This window comes from Camelina sativa, chromosome 3 (genome assembly GCF_030686135.1).
Source record: "Camelina sativa cultivar CO46 ecotype springtype chromosome 3, ASM3068613v1".
Lineage (NCBI taxonomy): Eukaryota > Viridiplantae > Streptophyta > Magnoliopsida > Brassicales > Brassicaceae > Camelina > Camelina sativa.
The window spans coordinates 29,642,087-29,662,682 of NC_141882.1; the positions used below are offsets into that span (position 1 = coordinate 29,642,087).

Consider the following 20,596-nt stretch of genomic DNA (forward strand, 5'->3'; position numbering starts at 1 on the left):
CACTGAAATTATTCTCTCTAGGAATGTATCTAATGCTAAAACTAACAAATCGATCCCTAAAATGAATAAAATTCTCCATTTCTGATGAAAAAATCGGCCAATCTTCTCTATTGGATGTCATCTTTAAAAGATCCGAACAATCTGTCACAGAGAGTACTCTATCTAGATCCAAGACCAATATGCACTCTATAGCCCATAAAAAGGTGTCTAACTGTGCGTGTACAGGTGATAGGCTTCTACGTGATCCTCTTAATCCATATCTAGAGATTGAACTTTACCAACTTACGATGAACTATTTTGCTGCTCCTGTATCAATTTTGTCACTTGTCGCCTCTTCGATTCAATCAATAGCAGAAACTTATATGCAAACGACGAGAAAGTAATTATTTATTTTTTACAAACGTAGCAAGCTACAGTCATGGTCCCGTAGCTCAGTTGGTTAGAGCGTTGGTCTTATGAGCCGAAAGTCGCGGGTTCGAGCCCCGCCGGGACCATATTTCGTTCTTATATTTAAACCTTGCTTAAGTTTAGTTATTAAATTTTTTATTTACGTCGAAAATTACCGTCAGGGTCGCTAGCTAAATTGGCTAGAGAATTGGTGTCATATGAGCCGAAATTCGCCAGTCGAGCCTGGCTTATATCCTCACTTTTATTCAATTTTTTAATATGATCCTAAAATCTTCCATTTTTTTTAATTTGGTTCGGTCCTCAATTCCTAAATTCATTAATTTGGCCTGACCAAATTTGGTAAGATTATTGGATCCAAATTTGGTTAGTTTCCAAAACAAACGGAGACAACATCAATAGGTAACAAATCTTGAAGGTTGGGTTAAATTAGTTTAAAGCATACAATTAGGTTTGAAGCAATTTGGTAATTATTTCCATCTTTTAGGATTCTTAATCTTGACAAAAAAAAAATTACAGAGTATATTATGAAATGGAATGAAGTGAAAAGATCAAACAGCTGTATAAAACCTTGAGATCTGACAAGAGATAGAGAAAAAAGGGGGACCATTCTCTAAAGGTGACAACCTTTTTTCCCCAAATTTTGGTTACATCCTTTTCATACACTTTGTTATCCTATTCTTATTATTATTGAGTGAGTCCATCCATGTCTTCTTCAACAATGCCCCTTTAATTTCACAAAAATACACCCCCAAAACGATAAGAGGTTAATCTTTCACATAAACCAGATAATCATATGTGTAATTGAACAAGTAGGTTTAAAAGGAAGCAAAAACGAAGAAGATAAGGATAATTTTCCAAATGTAGAAATTGATATAACTGTCTTTGAGTGATCAAACATTTGATTAAAAAAAAAGATTCAGGCTTTCTATCTTCTTCTTTCTTTCTTTTTTTGGCTACCAAATTATACTTTAGGATGGATAGCCACTACTTCCAATCTCATCTTATCACATCACATGTAAAGTGTTGCTTACTTTATAAAGCTCCATAACATTCATCACCTCCATAAGAATGAATAACCAAAGTTTTCACTTTCAGAGTAGGACAGTGCTCATAACAGTAATTAAAAAAAAAAATCCGTAGCAAAGATGGTTTTATTAATTCATGTACTTTATCATTGATCATAATAGAAAGGGACTTGGTTATCTTTCAACTTCCTTCATTTGGACCAACAAGGGTGTCTAAGTGTCTTCATGTACTAATCTAATGTCCTATTCCTTTTTTACTTATATAAGACTATATCACACTCAGCTTTGGTGGATCTCCTACATATACGCTTGTTAAAAAGTTGAATGTGTTATTGACATCAAATTCTCTTTTACTCTTAAAATATTGAAATTCTAGTAAGCTACACACCAAAATAAAGAGAGTTTTAGAACTTGCATCCACGCACTAAACAAAATTTAAAAATAAACCCATCATTCAAAATTCGGAATTATAAAATCCAAAAGAAGCAACAACACATGCAAACTCTTGTCTATGGAAAATGACTCTTCATCTATGGGGCCAAAACAGACTTAAGAAAGACAAGAGAAATGATTGTTCCAAATTCCCTTTGCCTGTCAGAAATAAAGTTTTATAACCATAGAGACTGGAAAAATAAAGTTTTATAACCATAGAGACTGGAAAAAATAAAGCTTCTAATGGAACGCAATAACCTAAACAATGTGATGTACATGGAAAGAGCACTGTTCCTCTTTGGGATTGGCAAGAAAAAAGAAGAAGAGATAAATCTTGAGGAAAGCATCGAATCCACATGGAAAAAAGGGCAAAGCTTGAAACCTTTAGCTTCAAGTGGGGTTAAAGGTTTCCAACACAAGAGCATAAAGAAAAACAAAAATTAATTTAGAACAAGTTACAACAAACAAGATGTGGGCTCATGCAGCTAGAGAGCTAAACATCGTGAAACATAACTGAGGTTACAGAAAGTTTTCTAATTGAATACAAAGATGAACTCAAATTAACAAATGCTTGAACTTTTGAAGAAGAGAAAATCTCGAAACTGTTGATCAGGTCTGTTTCTCTCTTCTCCTATTCGATATCCGAAACGCACAAGAACCAAACACACATTCCCTATCCCACTCAATTGAAGCTCCCTGCAACATTGAACAAGAATGCTAGTTAACAATTTTGATGGATGATTACATTGTTAAGTACAAGACTTTCAGAAATGTATGTTTTCCAAAAACTCCCAACCTGGAATATGAAAAGTAACTATTTTGTGTGTGTTTTGGATCTTGTTTAGTGGCGAGAATCAGATGAAGCAGACGACGGTTTGTTGTCGCCGCCATGCTCGTCTTCTTGCTCCCCATGAAACCGTGCTGGTATGCGAAAACCAGAGAATTCACCACTTGAAGCAAACGCAATGCCTGGAATAGCTGATTGGTGAATCCCCGTAGGAACATGGTACGGATGATGATGATGATGGTGGAGATCGTCAGTGGTCATGGACTGATGATGATGGTGAGGATCAAACCAAGCACGAATCATGGGTGTGTTGTTAATGGACTGAAGGGGACCCCTCTGAGATAAAAGCTGACTTTGGCTAAAAACTGGCGACGGAGAAGCAAACACATATCCTTCTCCTCCGGTACTTCCGGCGGAATCAGCTGCTCCGCCGTTGTTCCACGTCACCAGTCTCTGTATCTTTCCAAATTCCGGTGACTGATGATTCTGGTCCCAGCCTGCCGTCGATGAGTCAAACCCTAACGGATGATTACTCTGGCCGGAGAACAGAACAGGCTCTGTTTGATCAGTAAAAGGCGGACCATTTTGGAAAGATTGAAGTGAGAGACGAAGAAGATCTTGGTTTTGTGTATTGGCGGCTCGTGACGGTGGCTGATGATGATGATAGCTCTGTTGCGATGAAGCTACCGGAAAAAACGACTTTATAGTGTCAGCTATCGAATCAGAGTCCATCGACGCCGGAAGAAAACTCGACTCGTTATCTTCTTCTCCGATTTGATGATGATGATGCTCTGTTTCTTGGTGTTGCGGCGGAGGTTGTGGCGGCGGCGGAGAAACTAAAGTTTTGGTTTTTCTTGGTTTAGCGTTAGCGGCGTGTTGACGAAGAGCATCGGCGGGGTTCCAAGGAGGAAGCTCAGCGAGATCATCAATGGCGGATTTAGCTTTCTTGATAAGCCAATCAACGGCTTTGCTCGGTCGATCAAAACCAAGCCTGTCTTGAACATCGTAGAATTGAATCGCCGTCGGAGCAGATAGCCTCACGCGCCGGTCACGTGGTCCTTTCGCTGTACAGACTTTGCTGTGTCTGTCTTTTCTCCCTGTTGACCGAACAATGTGACCTCCTTGCACCTCAACGATCTCGCCGCAACCATCACCGTTCTCCGTCGGCGACGCTGTAAACGCTGATTGGTTGTGTCTCATAGGCGGCGACGGAGAATCTACTAAATGGTTGTTAGCCGCCATTGATGGAGCATATTGTTGAAACTCAAGGTCGTTGGTGGTGGTGGTGATTGGGTTATGACGGCGGCGGCGGAGACGGTGGTCGTTAACCGCCGAGGAATCCAGAGTCGTTCTGTTTTTTCTCAATACAACATTTTGCTACTCCCAAACAGAAACCCTAAACTCGCCACCAAATCAACAATAATTACTTAAGAGACGAGGAAGAAGACGTAATCGAATATGTAGACTAACCCATAAATGAAAGTTTGATTCTTTGGTCTAAAGGTTTTTTTTTTTGTAAAGTTTGGTGACTCTGTTTTCTGAGAATTGAAGAAGGAGACCAAACAAACAGATAAGCAAAGCAAAAGAGAGAAGAAAGAGATGTTTGTGCAAATTGACTAATCGAGGAGAGAACCCAAGAAAGTAAACTTCTCTTTTTTTTTCCGGGAAAATTTACAGTAACGGTAAAAAAAGGAAAAATGAAGTGACTACTTTGGGGTTTGGGAAGGAATGTGTCTGGTCATAAAAAGTGAGCTCTCTCTCTCTCTCTCTCTCTCTGTATGTGATCTCATCATCATCATCATCATCACCTGTGCTTTTCTGCTTTCTCTTTTTTCATTGTTTTAAAATGTGTACTATAAAGATTTTGTTATTGCCAAATTCATATTTTACATGTTTATTAGTAGCTTATATTAATTCAAACATTCGATTTGTTGTTGGATAGTTGGAGACACTAACAATTGGGTAGTATATAAACTATTTTCCTCAATCCAAATTGTATTGGTTTTAGAGGTTACACCCTGTAAAATGCTTCACCATACTTGCAAGTTGCAACACCACGGATTTTAGAATTAGGACGTGCTACATTATTTGTAGAATTATGTATGATCTCATTCTTCAGCAAACCCATTTTAAGTCGAGTCCCTATAACAATGAAATATAATGATGATTGTATCAAATATTTTTAGAATATTATACTTTTGTTTGTTGTTGTCATATTCTTGTCCTAACTGTTTACATTCTCTTTTTTGACAAAAAAAAAAACTATTTACATTCTCTTTCTAACCACTAACACCGTCACCAACCATGTCTTATGTTTTTATTAAATACCCGTATTCATACGAACTTGTATGAGACAATAATGTATTTTAAGAAATTGAAACCACTTCATATTAATGTGTTTTCATTGCACCTACTCTACAAGTGTACAATCTGATAGAATTACGCATATAGCCTTTAGTTAACAATAATGTCGTTCTGTTCTTCGATCGCATTGTGTGTCAGTAAGTACACTCCCCATCGCCCTCACAGTCATTCTCACTTATCTCTCGCACCTTGAGTTATTTTTTTATATTGATGGCAACAAAAAAAAAAAGTTATTTTTGTGATTTTTATTTCTTTCATTTTTTATTTTATGTTATCGAATTGTTTGTTTTATGTTCGATAATAATTATGGTCGTGAATGGTAACGTAATAAAATGCGGATTTCGAAATTTTTTTAGAAAAGTAGGTCAATGTTACCAATCACACAACTTTAACACATTTGCGGTATTTTACGAAAAAAGATAAACTATTGTATGTGTTTTTTTTAACTGAACAAAATTCAGCAGACCGCACTTAGTTTTGTAAGTTGGATATTATCTAGCGTTATTGTAAATAAGGCACTAGATGTCTAGACACAAAATAATACTGATTTATGTTTAATTTTTTTTTTTGTAATTAACAAATGATTTTATGCTAAATGGATTATTTAATTTAAATTGTTATAGATTCTCATTAATAAATTACTTTTTTGAAGTGTCTTTTTAAGAAATTCACATATGTTATAAATAGCACAAATGTTAATAAATTATAAATAATGTTTTTAGTTTTGCATAAAATATATCTGCATAATAGTTTAGAATAATTTTTGGTATTTAGAGTTTGAAATAATTTTTCATTAACACAAAACAATTAATAATTTCAATTATATTAATTATTTATTATTTTGTACCGCTTATTCTAAAACCTCAATTTTGTTTTTACCAATCAAACATTATTTTGTACCGTTTAATTTGTACAAACCGCGCTTCTCCCGCAAATATATTTCTCTTGCACATACCTTAGTTGAACCGTACCGCACTATAATACCGCTTTCCCCGCACACCCAAAACCGCGGTTACCATTCGGACCCTATAAAGAAAAATCCACTGTTTTGTCAACTTGTTAGTTTCGTTTTGTTTTTCCACTGTCAATTTTTCCTTAATAAAATAAAAGAAAATATCGTGAAAATTCCATAATTTATATTCGTCCATTCGCTTTCAAAATTAACAGTTTGTATAGGTCATTTTCAGTGGAAATAATAGACAATTTTTTTTTTTTGGTTTATAATTTTACATACACTGATTACTATAATAACTGGTGAAGTAGTGCTTCCTCAAACGTGACATTAACATAGGTCTTAAACGGCAAAATACACTAAAACACACTAACGGTAATTATTAGAGTGACTTCTTATAGTATAAATCTAACACATAAAGAATATATGTTAATATTATCATATATATCGAGGCATATATAATATAGTTTACGTGAAAAAGGGTATAAAAAGGACGATGATGGAATCCAATAATCCGTTTTGCAATTTTAGTGTAAAAAGCATAGACGAATGTTGACGGATGATAAAAATGCATGTGCCATGTTAAAATATATAATTTTTTTTTGTAAAAAAAAAAGAGAAAGGACGATGCCTTGGTTCAGTTTGCTGGTACCTTTTTGTCGAAAGATGTTATATTACTATCACCCTTTTTTATGTAACTGTAGAAATATAGTAGGTGTTGTTATGAAAGTCATAATAACCAAAAGAAGAAAAGAGAGGGCAGACAAAAAATGAAGAAGATGAAATTTGTGTTACCAAACAAACTAGTTTTTGGTTATTCAGGATATGGGCGAAAAGTTTATATAGAATGCTTCTCTAATTTTGTAGAAACTGAGATGAAAAGAAGACAATCAAGGATATGGGCCTTATCTCCAACTGTTGTCCCTCCCCTATTCTGCACGATTTCTTTTTTAATTTGGAACGCTCCAACCATTCCCTTGGTTATTTTGATATGCATGGGATGATGGGAAGCACGTAATCGTTTCGTTTTCGAGAATGTGGTAGGAATCTTTTAAAGTCTAAACCAAGCTCTCAATCTGAGTTTATTTTTAGTAAAATGCCCATGAAAATCACATATCCTGTAATCATCTCTTTTTCATTTTCATGAAATTAAAATAAAGCCCAAAAGAGAAAACATGTAACATCAGGAAGATGGAAAGTAAGGTAACACAGACGCAGTATTAATAAGGAACCAACCACACTGATGATCTCTTGTTCATGAAAAAAGAAGTCGCATGGTTTGCAAGGACAAAAAAAATCATAACTTAACATGTTAAAGTTTTTCTCTGCGTTTGGTGATGAACCAAAGAGCCTTATGGTTCACTAGTGGAGGCACAAACATGGATTTTATTGATACAACCCGATCAAGGAGGCTCTAGCTGGAAAACTGGAAAAATTACCGAGTCAACTCGGTTTAATTACTGGTTGGCAAACTTGACTCCCTTTTCGATGGAGGATTTGAGTTCTGGCTTCAATGCTTCCAAGCCTTCCTTCTCATAGTCTGAGAGTGGTCCCAAGTCGAGAACCTCCTCCACACCGTTCTTCCCCAACCTCACCTGAATCACAATCAAACCCTCACATTCATCAACAGATTCATGAGACCATAGCATGTTTACAATGTCTGCTTGAAGCTAAAGTTTTGAGGATTACCTTTGAGGCAAAGAAAGGAAGCTCGGTGATTGTGGATTGCACGTATGAGCATTCTACAACATCTGGAACACCATTGAGTCCTTTCAAGCATGCATCAGCGAATAGTGCTCCAGCATAGCTGCAATAATAACCAGATTTCCAGAAGTTAAGAATCAAAAGTGGATTCAAGAAACGTTTCCCAAGTAAAGTGAGAAAAATTAAGAAAAGACCCAGGCACAATACTTACGCCATTGACAATGTAGCCGACCCTTTTCCTGCTTTTGCCTCCACGACTTCAGTACCACCATCTTGGGTACGCTTAGTGAGGGCGGTGAGTACGTCACTTGACAAGTTGGCTTGAGGAGAGGCCTACATGTTTACAAACAGAGAAACTTGAGTCGAACTGAGCTGAACCACAGTTGTAAGAAAAAGAACATTCAACCACATTCTGAGTAGAGAGAAAGTGAGAGGTAACCTGAGAGAAGAGAGGAAGAATTGTAACTCCAGCATGACCACCAATCACTGGGACATTAACTTCTGCAAACACAAAAAAGCATTTACATTAAAGCCTCAGGCCTGGCATTCAATATTTCTGGATAAGACAGTATAGTGCCTATATGTTAAGACAACACCCTTGAACACAGCTCACAAGTAAAAACACATTTTGAAGTAAGACTTATGAATACAAGAGAGGAAAAGGCAACAACACAAACCTGCAACAGGGACATTAGCCTTTCCAGCGTAGAAAGTCTTGGCCCTAACAACGTCAAGAGTGGTAACACCAAACAATTTCTTTTCATCGTACATACCAGCCTTCTTAAATATCTCAGCTGCAATCGGAACAGTGGAGTTCACAGGGTTGCTGATCATGTTAATAAGTGCCTGAATCAACAAAAGCGTAAAGTTCAGTCATTTTGATAGAGAAACCAAAATGTAGCAAAACCAAAACCAAAAGGGCGACACTGTAGACCTAAAAATCAACAATCTTGAAGAAGCGAGGGCAAAAATCACGATCTAACACAATTGAGACCTAAACACACAACAACTATTGTTGAAATGTAAACTCTGAGATGCATTATGTAACAGAGTAGGCTTACATGAGGGCAGTACTTGGCGATGGCAGTGCAAAGGTTCTTGACAATTCCAGCATTAATGTTGAAAAGATCGTCACGGGTCATACCAGGCTTCCTTGGTACACCAGCTGGGATGATGACAAGATCAGCTCCTTCCAGAGCTTTGGCCAAGTTATCATCGCCCATGTATCCAGCAACCTATCCCAAAACAAAACAAAAGAGACAAAGTCAATCGCACATAGAACAACATTTTGATCTAATGTAGAAGGATTACTAAAAGTATAGTGAAAACGAATCTAATATAAATCTGAAGGGGAATGAATTGGTTTGATAGAAGAATTTTTACATCAGATCTGGTGTTGATGTGACCGACATCAGCGGCAACTCCAGGGGTGTTGGCGATATCGTAGAGGGAGAGAGAAGAGACGAGAGGGTTGAGCTTCATGAGGAGAGCAAGAGGCTGACCGATTCCACCGGCGGCACCAAGGATGGCGACTTTTCGCTCGGGGACGGATCCGGAAGAGAAGCTACGGCGGTTAACCGCCTGCTTCGCGGAGGCAGAAGATCGGACGAGCATAGATCTGAACATTTTTGGGTTGGTGATTGAAATCTAGGGTTTCTTCTACAGAGACGAGCTACGAAGAAAATGATTTTATGTGGTGAATGACGAAGCTGGGCGAGACACTCGAGGGGATACTTCGATGATGAGATATATACTACCACTTCCTCCTCTCTTTTACTTTAATGCTTTCCACTCTTTTCTCGGAATTTTATTTTCTCATTAAGTTTTTTTTTGGTTTAATTTTCATTTTATTTAGGGAAATATATCTACACATATTTTGTAATTTTAACCGTATTGGACACCTGATTATTTCGAATTTAATCAGATTATTTTAGGGTCCCTCAACTGTACTAGAAAATTACCCCATCCATTACGGTTAAAGAGGTGAATTTACTTCAAAACCGGGTAAAGCTAACTAGAAAGCTCCAAAATTAGAGATTACATTCACATTTTCGAAAAGGAAAAAAGAAAAAGTAGAAACTCCACACCGATCGGTAATAATTTCTTGTTAAAGATGGTTACATATTATAGTAGGTAAAATACACAATTTTTTTTGAAAAAGATGGTTGGTTATATTAGAAGAAAACGTACAAACTGTAGCGATACACATTTTAAGGTTACATGTTTTCAAAAGAGTTTGTTTCGTAGTCGTAGTCCTCGTCCTCACACAACCCAAAGTCATATAGCCGCACCCCCAATGTTGCACCGGGATATCGCCAAACAAGGACCAAATGAAATGTAAAAACAAAAAAGACCAAGCGGTCATGTAAGTTAGTGTGAAAAAAATGATTCCTTACAATGACAGACGACTAGTCTGTTTGTGGACAAAGCGAGATCAGATCAAAGTCTTTTTCTTCAGACCAAGAGGACCAGAGAATATTTAATACCAATTTCTCGTAAAAATGTGGCCACTAAGGCAAGAACTGTCAAATATCAATAGGCCATGGGATATTTTACCCAAACAAAGCCATCATCATTCTCAGAGGAAAAAAATCTAAAAATCTCTGACATTAAAACTCAGAAGGGGAAAAGGAATTTGCATATATACCACAAAATCACAAAGAATCAAATAGATTTGTTTATCATCTGAAGCAAACAATGGCACCATCAGATAAACAAGAAACATACTCTTCAAGACACTTCTATCATGTCTGATAGACAATAGGGCTTCCAACGTCTGATTCGAAACGATGAAAGGCAACACAATTTGCTCAGTATATCAAGCTGCTATAGTACATGTTCAACACTTTTATCCTATGAATCAACCAGTCAATCATATGATTCACACAGCAAATCTTCTAGTGCCACTTTCTTTATGTCAAGTAAAGGATTCTGTAGGTAGGTTAACCCAAACGAATGTCCACAGAGATCACAGAGAAGTTACTATGTTGTAGCAAAGACTCACAAGAGTAAAGGAAATTAACCAATACAAAGTAAAGAAAAATACACCAATATTATTAAAAAAACTCTCACTACTCTGACAAACAAAATCAATCTGCCGACTATGTCTATGAAAGAAAAAAATACAGGATGATATCCTAGTCTATAATCAGTCATAGAGCAACTAGGCATTTCATACGCCAAGACACATTCAGATCAAGTGCAGAGAGAGAGAGAGAGAGAGAGAGAGATCAAATCAGCAATACATTCATCAATCCAGAGATTTTAAAGAGGCTGCAATCAGGTAATCACCATTAAGCACAAAAAGCATCTTCTCCCTGTTACAAACCTGAATCAAACATCCATTAACAACTTAATTTGGTCATTAGACAAACAAGCCACTTCAAATGAAAAACTATACTATAAGCAGAAAACAAGAACTCCCAAGCAATGTATGGGAGCCAATGGACAATGTACTGCACCCAATCATACTTTGAAGGTTATTAAAAAGAAAATATGAGAGGAACTAGAAGCTAATGATGATAACGGTTGCAGAAAGAGTAACAGCTTAGGGTATCTTATCTATAAATGAAAGCCAAAGCAGATGAAGAGATTAAATGTACTAATGCCAAATATAACTGAAAAGGGTTCAAGGAGCAACTTTTCTGGTTATCTGCTGTGAGTAACAAAGTAAATACATAAATCCATGGTAACAAGATAATCAGGCATTGCATCATCAAGTAACCACCCAACACAGGCAACTAGCCCAAAGCAGACAATTAAGAAAAACAAAAAAATTCCTAGCAAACAATATTACTAGGCACAGCAACAGGCAAGAGAACTATGCAAAAACAAGTGAAGCATATGTCAATATGCAAGGACCATGCACATGCAACCAAAAAAAAGAGCTGCCACAGAAGAAGGTAAAACAAAAAGAATGGAATAAGGAAGAACTGTCTCACCGTTCAGTAATTTGGTGGAACATTTGGGTACATAGCTCCAAGAGAAACTCTTGGCACCGGAGAGGAACCAACAGGCTGATGCTGTCCAGGATATGCTGAAGCTGATGAATGTCCATAGTGCCCACTCTCTGGATAACCACCACCAGACATCGAACTGGGTGGCATTCTATACGCCCCACTTCCAGAACCAGGCCCATAAGCACCACCGGAAACACCCATTGATCCTGCACCAAGACCACCATAAGCACCAGTTCCTGCACCACCGTATGCACTATAATGACCACCGTATGCACCTCCATAGCCACCAGCAGTAGCAACACCCACTGATGATGGTGTAGAATTCATGTGATGCGGTGCTCCTCCTGAATACCCACCATAAGCACCCAACCCAGCAGGTCCACCGTGACCACCAGTAGCTGCGCCATAAGGTCCAGAAGGAGGAACCATACCCATTCCATCACCATGACCGTGACCGTGACCATGACCGTGACCATGTCCAACCCCAGCACCACCGTCTTGACCTGGTGGCTTTCCTTTCTTACCGTCAATAGCCAATTTACACTGCAAATTCTTACCATCAACCACCTTCATAGGTTCAGCAAGAGCAGCCTGAGCACCTTCAGCAGTCTTATAAACAAACAACGCAAAACCCCTTGATTTACCAGTAATCTTGTCAAAACCCAAAGGACCTTCCTCGATATCCCCATAAGCCAAAAACTGATTCAACAACCTATCCGCCGGCATATCAAACGGAACATTCGCCACATAAATCTTCCTCATGGATATATCCGTAACATGTGAGTTCGTCGTACCTTGATTTCCAGCCGCCGCGAGCTGCGTAACCGTAACGCGCCCATCAATCTTCTTAGACGGCTCTTTCAAAGCAAGCAGAGCTCCATCAACATGTTTAAAAGTCACGAAACCATACCCTTTAGATTTAGCAGTAACCTTATCGAGAATCACGATAGCTTCCTCAAGATCTCCGTAATTGGAGAAAAGAGAACGAAGACCTTCCGTCGTCGTCTCCGCCGCGAGACCACGGATGAAGAGCTTCCTCTGAGAGATATCGGAATCTGCGGTCGATCTAACGATCTCGAGGATATCTGGATGCCGTACAACAGCTTCTTGCAAGATATCGAGAAGCTGATCAGTAGAGAACCGCTCGATAATCTTCCTAGCGTCATGTGGCATCAATCGAGACGAAACGGCGCCGATGACACCTTCGTTTAGCATCGCGATCCCATTCTCATCGAGCTTTCGCTTCTTCAACATATCCATGGTCTGAAAGTTTTTTTTCGCCTAAAATCCTTAACCCTAGTCCCGAGTTTGAGAGAGCGGTACACGAACAAGATGAAGAAGAAAGAATAAAAATAATCTTTTCAAGGAAGAAAATAAAAGTCGGCTTGATGCTGTATATAAAAGAGAAGATATGCCTATTTTATAAATAAACTTTGGGCTTAAATGAGGCCCAATAAGTTTAGGCCCAATAAGTTTAGGCCCATTAATGTTCCTTCCATCTTCCTTATCTGTTTAGTTTACTCCCGCTCTCTCTCTCTCTCTCTGCGGGCGTCACTCTTCATTAATGGCTCTAGCCGGAAAAGTACCTTAGCGTCGGAGAAAAAGGGTAGAATTTTTTGTCTCCGGTTCATTTCCGCATCGGAATGTCGCTGCATATGTGAGTGCTTCTCCTTTCTCAAGCTGTTTTTTTTCTTCATATAATTTTGTGATTTGAAATCAATAGAAAAATATTGGTTGATGTGTGTTTTTTTATTGGCAGAGGGGTATCGATGGAGATGAGATACCCATTTCAATCGATTCGTGCTCCAATCCGATGCGCTTGTTCGATTTATTGGAATCTTAAAGAACCTTTCAGTTTGAGAATATCCAATTCACTTGCTTCTTTGAATTCAATTAGAGGATTGGAGTTGAAATCTGTAGGGTCATCATTGTGCAATGTGTTTGAGATTCATAGCAAAGAAGTCAATCCAAGTTTTTTTGAGGTGAAGGCTATGGATAAAGATACTGAAGCTGATAGTGATATGAAGGTTATTAAAGAAGAGGAAAGGAGAAGGAAGATTGGATTAGCAAATAAAGGAAAGGTTCCATGGAACAAAGGAAGGAAACACACTGAAGGTATATAAAAAGATAGCCTTTTTCGATATGGGAATTGCTTCTTCTTTGAGGCTTTGAGTTTGATGCAACATCTTAACAGATACTCGAAGACGAATCAAGCAGAGAACAATCGAAGCTTTGAGACATCCCAAGGTGAAGTCAAGTAAGATTCAATGCAATTCATGAATATTGTGTTGTGTACATCTTCTATTGTTTACTGTGAGAAGTGAGAACCATATGATGTTAAAGAAACAAATCCAAACTCGCAATGTTGTGTCTTGGGGTTGTTTCTATGCTTAGGTGAAATATTCTGCTTAAGTTGAAAGCTTTGTTTTCTCTTCAATATCTTTCAGGTTCGGAAGAAGATGTCTGACCATCAACAACCACACAGGTAGATTTGTGAGCTATTAAGTGTATATACACCACAATGAAGTTAGGAGCGTATGTAAGCTAAGTTTGTCTCTTGCAGTGATGAAACCAAGGAGAAGATAAGAGCTTCAGTGAAACAAGTTTGGGCAGAACGGTCAAGATCTAAGCGATTAAAGGAGAAGTTTGCGTCATTATGGTCAGAAAACATTGCAGAAGCTGCAAGGAAAGGAGGAAGTGGTGAAGTAGAACTCGTGTGGGACAGTTACGAAAGAATAAAACAAGAGTTTTTATCTGAGCAGCTTCAGTTAGCTGAAGAGAAAGCAAGAGCAAAGGAACAAACCAAGATGATAGCAAAACAAGCTGCACAAGCCAGGACTGAGAAGATGAGGAGAGCTGCAGAAAGTAAGAAAGAACGTGAAGAGAAAGACCGACGAGAAGGAAAGATTCGAAAGCCAAGGCAGAAAAGGGAGAGTCCAACCGTTGCTTCACGTTCTAAACTGAAGAAGAGACTAACAAAGGTAAAAAAAAAAAAAAACTACTCCGTTGATGTCTCTGACAAAACTAGAAAACGACTTGATAATTCATTGGTTTGAATAACTTTATCTTTTCAGATTCGGAAGAAGAAAGCAAGTCTTGGTAAAATCGCTGTTGGAACGGATAGGGTAGTTTCTGTTGCAGCTAAACTGGAGAAACTGGACTTGGAACTGATAAGGAAAGAGAGAACAAGAGGAGATATCTCACTTGCTGATCAGATCCAAGCTGCCAAGAACCAACGAGGAAATGATGTTTTATCGAGATTTGGTCTTTTTTTTGCCATTAGTTCAATGGAATTTGATTGACTCTTTTCAACTCCTAGTTTATAGAGCTATCTCTTTACTTCTTGTGCCACTAAATACTGAAATAAATTGTTCAAAAGAATGACACGAGGATATAAATAAACCAATTATTAAACCAATCACAAAGCAGAGAGACAAACTAAAGCACACTGACAATAGTTTCAGTTCCGTATTGAAAAGCTCCTATACATGAAAACCCAAGACAGTTCAACTACTTAACCATGGTATTGATCCCTATTGGGCGGGTATGGCTGCTGCTGCGTTCCACCACCCTGACCTTGCTGTTGGTATCCACCGTTCTGCTGGTCGTTTCCAGACCATCCTCCATTCATGTCCGGTGGTGGAGATCTCCGGTAGATGATTGGGTTGTTACCCGTGTCTTGAATTCTCCTATCGTTCTCTCTTCTCCTCTCCAAGTTCCTGCTACTATCCCAATTGCGAGGCCTGTCATTGCGTCTGTTTCCATAAGCTGCTGTAGCATTGTTTCCATAAGCTGCTCTACTATATTTTTTACCAGGTCTAGCATTGTTCCTCATCCACTCCTCATGATACTTTGGGTCATATGGAACAGCCTTTCCATTAATGAAAGGTTCTCCTGAAAAGAATCATGTCACTTGAAAATTTCAACAACGCTATATTGGGACTACAACGCAAAATTACCAAAGAATAATCAACATACCTCCATAGTCTTTCTTCTTCACATCCATGTAGGAATCAGGAAGAACGTATTTAACCTTAGGCAAATCTGTATTTTCATATATATATATAGATGATATCATAAGAATTCACACCAATGCTTAATTGCTTATAAGTCAAGCAAGCAACAATTAGGCTTTTACCATTGATTTTAAGTGAAACATCTTGTGACACTAGTGCTCCAAAAGCAAAGTAGCATCTGTGCGACACAGAGTATATCTTCATCCTTGCCTCCTCTTCACTGAAATGCCCAATGCACAATGAGAGACATATTTAACAAAAGCAGATATAGAAATAATTCTGAATTCAGAGAGTTATATATATATACATACCTGCCAACGACCTGAGCTAGGGTTTTGATGTAGGAATCAATAATCTCGTCTCTAGTGAGATCGCCTTCAGGGGTATCCATGACAACAAGCCAATGCTCGTAATCACAACCATCGAATTCGAGCTCACTGGTCTCCTTTGGTGGTGCCCGATTCGAACAATTAGGGTTGGGATCATTCAGTGAAGACGAAGTAGCCTGCGTGGACAGATCTCTAGCCGAAAACAGACCACCACGAACCAACAACGTTAAGAATCCAGCAACGAGAGGACGGGAACGGTTCAGCGACGTTGACGCAGATCGAGAAGCCGCTGGGGAATTGGCGAGAGCAGATGAAGAAGCGAAAGACGCTTAAAAAGTAAGGAAAAAGATTTCGCCGGCCGGCCAAGGATGGAACGAGAAATAGTCTGAGTCGCCATTGGAAACGTAAAACCCTTAGAAAATTATATCTGAAGGGTTTTGTACTTTATATATAATGCATGGTGTAAGTAATCAGTAATGCAACAACAAAAACAAAAAAATAAGCGGAAAATGATTTCAGTTTTTTTCGATCTATAAAATTAATTTTTTTTTTTTTGTCATCTGATAAAACCAAAGCAGTCTCAAACAAGAGCAAGTTAATTAATCTTTTAGGAATAAGAATAAAACTCAAAACACCAAAATCTATTAGGAACACAAGTATTTTTTTTTTTAAATAAAATGTAAATTTATTCGAAAAATATGTTTTTACAACAAGTGCATCTTTTCTTAGACTAACTCAGCTTACATATTTAAAAAACTATAGTGCATATGCTTTAAGTTACTTGCAAGACAAGTCAGCAGGCAACCATGAAACTTTGCATCTCTTTGAAGCTGTGTCGAATAGATCCGGTTTCAAACTTGTTGGTCGAGTCGTTGAATCGGATATTTGGAAGGTTGCAGAATGTTTGTAGAGAGTGTAGAGAAGATGGACGACGCAAAAGAAGATAACATTCTAAGAAGATCGATGACGATAAACTACGCACGAGCCACATAATGACCGGTTTCTAACAGGACATAAGGAAACTCATACACCATAAAATTTCACTATACAACTCAAAATCATAAACATTGAACAGAACTACAGAAGGTAGCAGCAGCACCCAAAACTTATGCTATGTTTGAGTTCAGATCAAGTCAATTTGGCCAGATTCGATTGCTCTTTTTACAATCTTGTAACGTATGAAGTAGAGATCATCGCGCTCCATCTCCACAGTCTCGGGGCTCTCTCCTCTGCCAAAAGTAAGTAAAGGCAAAAAAAACCACACTTAGATAACAGAAAGGTTGTGTATAAATGTGTATGGGAAAAAAGAGAATTCTCTCACTCTTCATATAGATTGAGGGAGACAAAGTTGTTGCTTCTACAAAAAGCAAAGGTGTCCAAATGCGGCTGCGGCACTGTAAGTTCACAAATTATAGTATAGTCTTCATTAACACACAGAGAACTCTAGCTACTATATAAAAAAATAGTTCAACTATAATGACAAACCAACTCAGAATATGGTTCACAGTGATAAGGTTAACTGGTTAAGGAAGGTAAGGTACACATATCGTCCACTTCACTTATAAGTGATTGCTTGAGAACCGACTGATAGTTCTCAGGCAACTTAAGCAGTACACTCTCTTCGAAATGCTTTGCTAAATCATCAGCACACCTGTAGATGTAAATCATTCAAATATATATATGACTGATAATGCCCAGCTATTAACGTAAATTTGTAAGAATAAAGTAAGAATAAGCAAACCTTGTATCAAACACCTTCTCTTGCTCAGAAAGCCGTCTTTCAGCTTCTTATGACTTGAGGTTGTGGAACAAAAACTTCTCTATCTGCAACAGTCAAATGGAAACCATTGGAGATACATATATGGCAAGAACTTTGTCTTTACAGCAAACATATTTGTACAACAGCCAACACCTGGTAGTACTACCATCAAGCAAAATCGAAGTGTATTGACTGTCAAGCAAACATTGCATTTCAAATATCACTAACCTCTTCCTACGTAATGATCAAAAGCAGAGTCTAAGCAATAATTTGCAAATATACTTACGAAACATTCCTGAACTACAATTGACACTTAAAAAAAATCAATGTTGATAAAGTCACACCCCTAATCTGAGACTCGGGGAAATAGGGGTGGACAAAAGACAAACAACACAGACCTTGAGGAGCCTAACCCTGAGATATGATCTGAGTAGAAACTGGTTTCTATCCAAATCCAGCTGATAAAAGAGACACCACCAAAGGGTCTTTACCATTTTCCACATAATCCTCAATTGTTTCTTCCTGTAGTTGATGATATTACAAACAATTTCAAAACTCAAAAAATCTCCAACACTAACAAACAAAAATTAGGGTTTTAGAGATTTTTACCACTAATTCGATCTGTTCTTTGGCTCTTTCAACAAGGGCTCCTTCGTACTGAAGAATCTTCGGCGCCGCTTTCTCGTTACGCCACGCCCTTTTCAATAGCCCAACGTCCGATGTTGACATCATTGTCTCGTAATCCGCCGATGATCCCCGTTTCTGAATTTGACACCACAAGAATCTCACGCGCCGCCTTCTCGTTACGCCACGCCCTCTTCCCCTCTCTCCCTCTCTCTCTCTCTCTCTCTTCTTCGCTAGAATGATTCCGATCAGATCAATTTGGTCGAGTGGGAAATAGAATACACACGACTGCGGATTTTGGCGCCAAAATCAAGATCGAGGAAGAAGGGGTTTTAGGGTTCATATCGAGCCTTTACAACAAATGTGTGGGCCTTTAAGCCCATTCGATATTATTTGAACCGACGTAGTAATGGTTTAATTCGGTTTAGTAAATTAATTATATAAACCGAAAAAATTGAAGTAGAAATAGTTTTGATGTGAGGGTTAAGGTTATTTCCTTTTCCTTATTTACCAATTAGAATTAGGAAATCATAGCAAATTGTTGTTAGGAAATCATTATTACACAAAAAAAAGAAACTCTCTCTCTCACTAGAAACTCTCTAATCAAAGAAAACAATGGTGAAGAAAGGAGGAATGAAGAGGAAGATAGAGATTAAGAAGATCATAAAGAAGAGCTCTCAAGGACCTATATGTGTCAAACGTCGTAACGGACTCTTCAGTAAAGCCGCTCAGCTTTGTCTCCTCTCCGGTGCACAAGTCGCTGTCTTAGCTACTCCTTCTTCATCCGAATCCAACGTCTCCTTCTACTCCTTCGGTCACTCCACCGTAGATGGTGTTGTCTCTGCTTTTCTCTCGGGACAACGTCCTGTTCCCGTTCCTAATCCTGAGGATAACAAAGCGATGAGGGAGGACGTTGGTATCTGCTTGACTCGTAAGAACCTAGGGTTAGGTTTTTGGTGGAACAACGAGAGGCTTATCAGATCGGAGAATCCGCGAGAGATTAGTGACGCAATTGATTCCATGTGGACGTTGTTGGGTAATCTCAAGGAATTGCGTGCGGATGAAGCTTCTTTCGTTAATGATCATGAGGACCTGAAGAAGAACAACGAGAAGAGCGGTTTTATCTTAGAACGCGCAACTCAAGAGCCGGATCAAACCCTAAATCATCTTCAATCTATTTGTACTACATCTCCGATCATCCCTGATGTTATCGATGATCAGTCCACTTCTCCAGATGATGATTCTCTCATAGCAGTCTTCATTGATGATCTACCTGCAGATACAACTGAAGAACAAGATCAGATCTTCTCGCTTTGTGAAAGCTTCTGCATTACGGACAACAACAACAACAACTCTATTACTGAAGTAAACTTGGATTTCGATCAAGAGCTGGGTATTGATCAACTCATTGATTACGATACTAATTTTGAAAGCTCCCTCGATGAATGGTACACTCATCAGGAAATTGTTTTGAACCTCGATCAGTGTTTTCCATATATCGATCAGCTAAATTGATCCAACTCAAACTTTGAGCTTCACTTTAGGTTTATGTAATATAAGATTTGTGATTTGTTTCTATGATTTGTTGTATTTGTGGTTTATTTCAAATTTTCAATTCTTTGCATTAATCTTCTCAGATCAAAATAGGAATTATTATCTTTAAATCAACTTGTAATCTTATCTGATATTAAATTTGGAAGCAAACCAAAAAGGTGATTATAGAATCAATGAGAGCATTTACAGCAAGAAGCATGACTGTGTCTTTAACAGCAATCTCTGGTTTTCTTGTTAATGCATCTCTTTTGCCCATTCCATGAGATTTCTTCAGGAGATTGTTTGTAATCATGATGGGTCAGTTTCATCAACTTCTAGCATTCTCTACCTCGAACAGTCTAAAACTGTTAATATCATCATTCATGTACCTTGCTTATTCTGCGACGTCTCAAAGTATATCATCATTCACGTTCACGTACCGTGAGCTGAGCTGTAAGGGAACTCAATGGTCTCTTTCTGATGAGCTTTGCGTGAGCCTCTGCGTGTATAGGCAGTGAAATTCTCTCGGTGCAGTCAAGGTAGCACCCGTAGTTCCCCATGTCACTCAGTTTCAGGGTCAAAACTGCACCATTCTCCCCTTCCTACACAAGTTATATGGTGATCAATGTACACATGAGAAACCAAACACATCTAATTGAAAGATTGAGCATTTGATTTTACATGATGAAGCAGCTGTTGTATGA

General features: G+C 38.2%; 5 protein-coding genes, 1 non-coding gene and 2 pseudogenes across 9 annotated transcripts; 3 read left to right on the plus strand and 5 right to left on the minus strand.

Annotated features, from left to right (window-relative positions):
* Positions 1-420: 420 nt before the first annotated feature.
* Positions 421-494, plus strand: TRNAI-UAU (transfer RNA isoleucine (anticodon UAU)). The gene has a single exon. It is a non-coding gene; the product is annotated as a tRNA-Ile (tRNA).
* Positions 495-2,289: 1,795 nt separating this feature from the next.
* Positions 2,290-4,529, minus strand: LOC104778259 (transcription factor TCP3). Its single transcript, XM_010502657.3, has 2 exons — positions 2,662-4,529; positions 2,290-2,561 (listed from the first exon to the last, which is right to left on the minus strand). The coding sequence occupies exon 1, from the start codon at positions 3,892-3,894 to the stop codon at positions 2,707-2,709; it is 1,188 nt and encodes a 395-aa protein (XP_010500959.1). The 5' UTR covers positions 3,895-4,529; the 3' UTR covers positions 2,290-2,561; positions 2,662-2,706.
* Positions 4,530-7,167: 2,638 nt separating this feature from the next.
* Positions 7,168-10,988, minus strand: LOC104778260 (malate dehydrogenase 1, mitochondrial). The gene is made up of 7 exons (XM_010502659.3): positions 9,056-10,988; positions 8,734-8,907; positions 8,350-8,518; positions 8,112-8,173; positions 7,884-8,005; positions 7,658-7,775; positions 7,168-7,563 (listed from the first exon to the last, which is right to left on the minus strand). The coding sequence occupies exons 1-7, from the start codon at positions 9,296-9,298 to the stop codon at positions 7,426-7,428; spliced, it is 1,026 nt and encodes a 341-aa protein (XP_010500961.1). The 5' UTR covers positions 9,299-10,988; the 3' UTR covers positions 7,168-7,425.
* Positions 10,706-13,026, minus strand: LOC104778261 (UBP1-associated protein 2C pseudogene; annotated as a pseudogene). The gene is made up of 2 exons (XR_015594602.1): positions 11,614-13,026; positions 10,706-11,000 (listed from the first exon to the last, which is right to left on the minus strand). The product of XR_015594602.1 is annotated as a UBP1-associated protein 2C pseudogene (transcript).
* Positions 13,027-13,137: 111 nt separating this feature from the next.
* On the plus strand, positions 13,138-15,049 carry LOC104778263 (uncharacterized). 2 transcript variants are annotated; one of them, XM_087507068.1, is made up of 6 exons: positions 13,138-13,288; positions 13,391-13,746; positions 13,826-13,888; positions 14,079-14,116; positions 14,195-14,612; positions 14,706-15,049. In XM_087507068.1, exons 4-6 carry the CDS (start codon positions 14,091-14,093, stop codon positions 14,931-14,933), a joined length of 672 nt encoding a protein of 223 aa, XP_087363194.1. In that variant the 5' UTR covers positions 13,138-13,288; positions 13,391-13,746; positions 13,826-13,888; positions 14,079-14,090; the 3' UTR covers positions 14,934-15,049. The 2 variants fall into 2 exon arrangements, with proteins under 2 accessions (XP_087363194.1, XP_010500963.2); XM_010502661.3 differs by having other exon boundaries at positions 13,158-13,288; positions 13,826-13,878.
* On the minus strand, positions 14,708-16,373 carry LOC104779342 (multiple organellar RNA editing factor 8, chloroplastic/mitochondrial-like). Its single transcript, XM_087507069.1, has 6 exons — positions 16,343-16,373; positions 15,959-16,286; positions 15,770-15,867; positions 15,610-15,675; positions 15,445-15,525; positions 14,708-15,399 (listed from the first exon to the last, which is right to left on the minus strand). The coding sequence occupies exons 1-6, from the start codon at positions 16,371-16,373 to the stop codon at positions 15,146-15,148; spliced, it is 858 nt and encodes a 285-aa protein (XP_087363195.1). The 3' UTR covers positions 14,708-15,145.
* Positions 16,374-16,903: 530 nt separating this feature from the next.
* Positions 16,904-18,612, minus strand: LOC104779343 (DNA replication complex GINS protein SLD5-like; annotated as a pseudogene). Its single transcript, XR_015594716.1, has 6 exons — positions 18,345-18,612; positions 18,134-18,257; positions 17,718-17,800; positions 17,518-17,627; positions 17,298-17,370; positions 16,904-17,205 (listed from the first exon to the last, which is right to left on the minus strand). The product of XR_015594716.1 is annotated as a DNA replication complex GINS protein SLD5-like (transcript).
* A 362-nt stretch (positions 18,613-18,974) lies between these two features.
* LOC104779345 (agamous-like MADS-box protein AGL97) lies at positions 18,975-19,874 on the plus strand. Its single transcript, XM_010503696.2, has one exon. The coding sequence runs from the start codon at positions 18,975-18,977 to the stop codon at positions 19,872-19,874; it is 900 nt and encodes a 299-aa protein (XP_010501998.2).
* The last annotated feature ends 722 nt before the right edge of the window (positions 19,875-20,596 follow it).

Bases quoted from the DNA above. Each gene is read 5' to 3' on its own strand.
- LOC104779342 (XM_087507069.1), bottom strand. From the start codon at position 16,373: ATGGCGACTCAGACTATTTCTCGTTCCATCC. The intron at 15,868-15,958 runs GTATGTATATAT...TGGGCATTTCAG, and splicing joins CTAGCTCAGGTCGTTGGCAG to TGAAGAGGAGGCAAGGATGA. The intron at 15,526-15,609 runs GTATGTTGATTA...GATTCTTTTCAG, and splicing joins GAAGAAGAAAGACTATGGAG to GAGAACCTTTCATTAATGGA.
- LOC104779345 (XM_010503696.2), top strand. From the start codon at position 18,975: ATGGTGAAGAAAGGAGGAATGAAGAGGAAGATAGAGATTAAGAAGATC.
- LOC104778263 (XM_010502661.3), top strand. The intron at 13,879-14,078 runs GTGAAGTCAAGT...AATATCTTTCAG, and splicing joins AAGCTTTGAGACATCCCAAG to GTTCGGAAGAAGATGTCTGA. The intron at 14,613-14,705 runs GTAAAAAAAAAA...TTATCTTTTCAG, and splicing joins TGAAGAAGAGACTAACAAAG to ATTCGGAAGAAGAAAGCAAG.
- LOC104778260 (XM_010502659.3), bottom strand. From the start codon at position 9,298: ATGTTCAGATCTATGCTCGTCCGATCTTCTGCCTCCGCGAAGCAGGCG. The intron at 8,174-8,349 runs GTTTGTGTTGTT...TTGTGTTTGCAG, and splicing joins GGCTAATGTCCCTGTTGCAG to AAGTTAATGTCCCAGTGATT. The intron at 8,006-8,111 runs GTTACCTCTCAC...GTAAACATGTAG, and splicing joins TTCTTCCTCTCTTCTCTCAG to GCCTCTCCTCAAGCCAACTT.
- LOC104778259 (XM_010502657.3), bottom strand. From the start codon at position 3,894: ATGGCGGCTAACAACCATTTAGTAGATTCTCCGTCGCCGCCTATGAGA.